The 3,892-nt window shown below is 38.6% G+C and overlaps 1 protein-coding gene across 1 annotated transcript in view; it reads left to right on the top strand.

Annotated features, from left to right (window-relative positions):
- kcna5 (potassium channel, voltage gated shaker related subfamily A, member 5) overlaps positions 1-1,469 on the top strand; it is a 2,960-nt gene extending 1,491 nt beyond the window's left edge. The window contains exon 1 of the mRNA XM_004912799.2: positions 1-1,469. This exon is cut by the window's left edge and continues 1,491 nt beyond it. Coding sequence (XP_004912856.2) covers positions 1-772 — 772 coding nt within the window. The 3' untranslated portion in view covers positions 773-1,469.
- Positions 1,470-3,892: the final 2,423 nt, after the last annotated feature.

The following is a 3,892-nucleotide window of genomic DNA, read 5'->3' as shown; positions in this document are numbered from 1 at the left end:
TCCCAGCAAATCTGACTTCTCTAAAAATATCATGAACATCATTGACATTGTGGCCATCATACCTTACTTTATCACCTTAGGAACAGAGCTGGCCCAGCATCAGACTAACAATGGGCAGCAGGCTATGTCTTTGGCCATACTGAGGGTTATTCGCTTAGTTAGAGTCTTCAGGATATTTAAACTCTCCAGGCATTCCAAGGGACTCCAGATTTTGGGGCAAACACTGAAAGCTAGCATGAGGGAACTGGGATTGCTAATATTTTTCCTCTTCATTGGAGTTATCCTTTTTTCCAGCGCAGTTTATTTTGCCGAGGCTGATGACCCAGAATCTCATTTCTCGAGTATCCCAGATGCTTTCTGGTGGGCTGTAGTCACTATGACTACAGTTGGGTATGGAGACATGAGGCCAGTGACTGTTGGGGGTAAAATCGTGGGGTCCTTGTGTGCCATTGCTGGTGTGCTCACCATTGCTTTGCCAGTCCCTGTCATTGTCTCTAACTTTAACTATTTCTACCACCGAGAAACGGACCATGAGGAACAAGTGATGCTCAAAGAGGAGTCCAGCAGTCGCCAGGGGAGCTGTGCTGGAGACCTCAAAAGAAGTCCAAGCAGAGCCTCTCTCAGCAAGTCTGTACACTTGGAAAACATTGAAGGCATCAATAATGGCACTGGTTCCTTAGAAAAAACTAACCTCAAAGCCAAGAGCAACGTAGACCTCAGAAAGTCCCTCTATGCGCTTTGCCTGGACACCAATAGGGAAACAGATCTGTAAACCAACTCCCCCTTACCAATATAGAAACTAAAACTGAACAAGGGTTCCTAAACTTTAATATAGAGAATTATTGTCCTCTGAAGGTAGCGAGTGAACAGTATTTGCTGTTGGAACACATTTTGTTACTATTTTTTCAGTATTTCAGGTCATGAATATATTTTATAACTGTTATGAGTCTGGAGAGGGACAGGTTTATTCCTTACAGGAATGCAGAATGTTTATTTTTTAATGCTGGGCAAAAAAAAAAAAAAGTTTTAAAGAAAAAATTGTAGGTAGATTCAGAATGGAAACATTATACAGTATACTTTTATATAAGGAAAATATTTCTGAAAGGAAAAAAAAGGTCACTTCTGTGCACTCCTGCAAAATATACCGGAAAAAATATTTTAACGGATGCTGAATTTTACATTTTTTTTGTACTGTACTTTCATGATAATGTTCTGTGAAAATATTTCCTTACCGATATGAACAAATATTCTGAAATTACACTACTTGTGAACAATGTTCTGTTTTTTTTTTATAGTACGTGCAGTGAATTTGGTGCTCTTGAATTTAGCAGGAAATATTTTTTTTTCTCCGAGAAAATATTGTACGGTTATAAATATATATATATATATATATAAATATATGTGAGCCTTAATTTATTAACAATATATTTCTTTACAAAATGTTTTATTAAAATTTGATGTTACAGAAACTCAGTTTTAATACTTCTCTTTTTTAGGTTTGTAGAAGGGAAATTTGCTGTTTGTTTAATCTGCGGATTTGGCATCCAAACTTGTCTACTGGTGTATTTATAAGATTATCAGAGCAAATAACCAAATGATTTCATTGAAAACCTCTATTCAGTCAGCGATCATGTTTTGCTTACTTAGTTAAATATAGTTTTCAAGCATCAGAATTTCTTTTTGATTTTGTTTATAGAATTTAACGTACAGTATATACCAAAAGACAATTTTGCTTTGATTTTTTTTTTCTACCATTGAGCTTAGATTCCTTATTTGGTTCTTCTGACAAATGTAAAAAAAAAAAAAAAAAAACCCTGCAAACACTCAGGAAGAGGGTGGCCACTGTCTGTTTCTGAAACGAACTGGTCTAGGGACTGAGGTTTAAAACCAACTCTAAGTGATCAGAAGGAATCTACCAGGATTAAGAGAAGATACACAGGAAAAAATACCCCAATGGAATTACTGGTTTGCATCAGCGTTGAAGCTTTATCATCGAGGCGAAGCTTGCGACCCTTAATGGCAGTCACCAAGATTAAAGGACTGGAGGAATGAAAGCTGGAAAGAACATGACAGTCTGCATAAAAGGTTTGCATTTCCATTATTTATTTTACTTATTTATTGGAATGGCCAGCTGCCCATGATGCATTTGTGTTCTCCTATCTTCTTTGATGTGTGGCTGCAGGTTCTTTATGAAAGTTAGTATTATGTTCTGTGGCTTATTTTTTTGGTAGCAGCAAAGAGGGTATTAACACTAAAGCGTTCCTTAACAGCTGGGAAGGCAGGGTTAAAAGTGTAAAAAAATGGAGCATTTGGAGAGCTGTGGCCCAATCCGTGAATACAACATTGCCTGAGTATGGCAGAACTGTATTCACGAGGGTGGGTGGGGAGAGGCAGGTAGGCCTACCTGTTCCCTAACTTGTATGTCATTTAGACACACAATTAGAGCGCACCGGCAATTTGTATCATGCCTCTCATCTTACATAAATTGCTGCAGGTGTCTACAATGTATTTTGGAGCACAGAGACTGCAGTCACCCCCATGAATGCAGCGCTGCCTGCCCCTTCTGCCCCAACCCATCCCCTAAGTTGTGTGTCATTCAGATGCGGAAGCAAGGGAGTGCAGGTAGATAAAGGCCACAATAAGGCTGGGTGCTTACTGTACTTCCTGCCATATAGCAGGTGGTAAGGGCAAGGTTGGCTTTCATCCACCTATGCTGCACTCTGCACCTAATGTGGGATTTTTTGATCCACGCAAGGTGCAGATAGCAGCCAGAAGTCCTTCCTGAATGAGCACTAAGGGGTGTGGTTTTGTGCCCACCCAGTCCTGTGTTATAGTAAATTACGTTCTTAACATATTTTCTTGGGTTATAAGATTTTTATTATTTTAATATAATATTATTGGGGTTATAATTGCAAAAGTTTTTTGATGGTTGAACCATAACTGCTAGCATCCCTCACAACAATTGATGGCTGTCTGGGGCAGGTTCTAAGAATGTAAGTTCAGCAGAATCTAGAAAGCTGAAAGCTAAACATTAAACAATGTGTACATAGTTCTCCTCCCAAGTAGAGCGTTCTACTTTTCCTTTTGGAGACAGGGCCTTCTTGTTCTGAGTACTGGTTTTCTTTCCTAACTAGCTGATGGATTGATGTTTGATTTTGGCTTTAATGGCTAGATTCTTACATGATTGGACTTTGTTAATTGCTCTTAGACATATTTATGTTACAGTATTGCTGTAAAAAATTAACTGACCAAGTCTTTTGAACCCGCAATTGGGACTGCATAAATTGGCTCCTTAAGGCCATGTGACTGTAGTCAAGAGAAAGCCTCATTCATACATTTGCTTTCAAATGTAAACTTAAGGCTGACACTGCTTTATTTGACATAGTATGGCTGCTAGTAATGTTTAGAAATACAGCAGTGCAATTTCATGTATGATAACTACTACTGATAGTTCTGATTTCTTCTCTGGTCAGGGTTGTGATGCTGCTTGAACATAGAGCGATCATATTGGCTCCTATATATATTCTTTGGGACATAAATGTTAGCCCACAGAAAACGCAAATTGCTCAGGGCCAACAATCTCCATTGTAGGAGTAGGTAGGTACCAGCATCGAGGTGGATATGTTGGATGTCTTCAAATAGAAATAGCAGACTTACAGTATATGATAGCATAAAATATTTGGCCCTATGTGGTATCTATCTTTAGTTTCTCCTTAAGGGAGTTCTTCACCTAATAAATAAGTAGTTCAAATATGAAAATGCATTTAGTTGGTGTTAGAGAGTATAGGAGTTATCTACTAAGTGCGAGGGAGAGTTCAAAGTGCATAAAACGCCTAACTGCCTGCATTTCCCAGTGCTGTATTTGTTAGGGGCAGACAGGGGGAGGCATATA

The sequence above is a fragment of the Xenopus tropicalis genome, chromosome 3 (genome assembly GCF_000004195.4).
Source record: "Xenopus tropicalis strain Nigerian chromosome 3, UCB_Xtro_10.0, whole genome shotgun sequence".
In the NCBI taxonomy this organism is placed as follows: Eukaryota; Metazoa; Chordata; class Amphibia; order Anura; family Pipidae; genus Xenopus; species Xenopus tropicalis.
The sequence above is the reverse complement of the archived record's forward strand: the minus strand, read 5'-3'. Positions and strand labels throughout refer to the sequence as shown.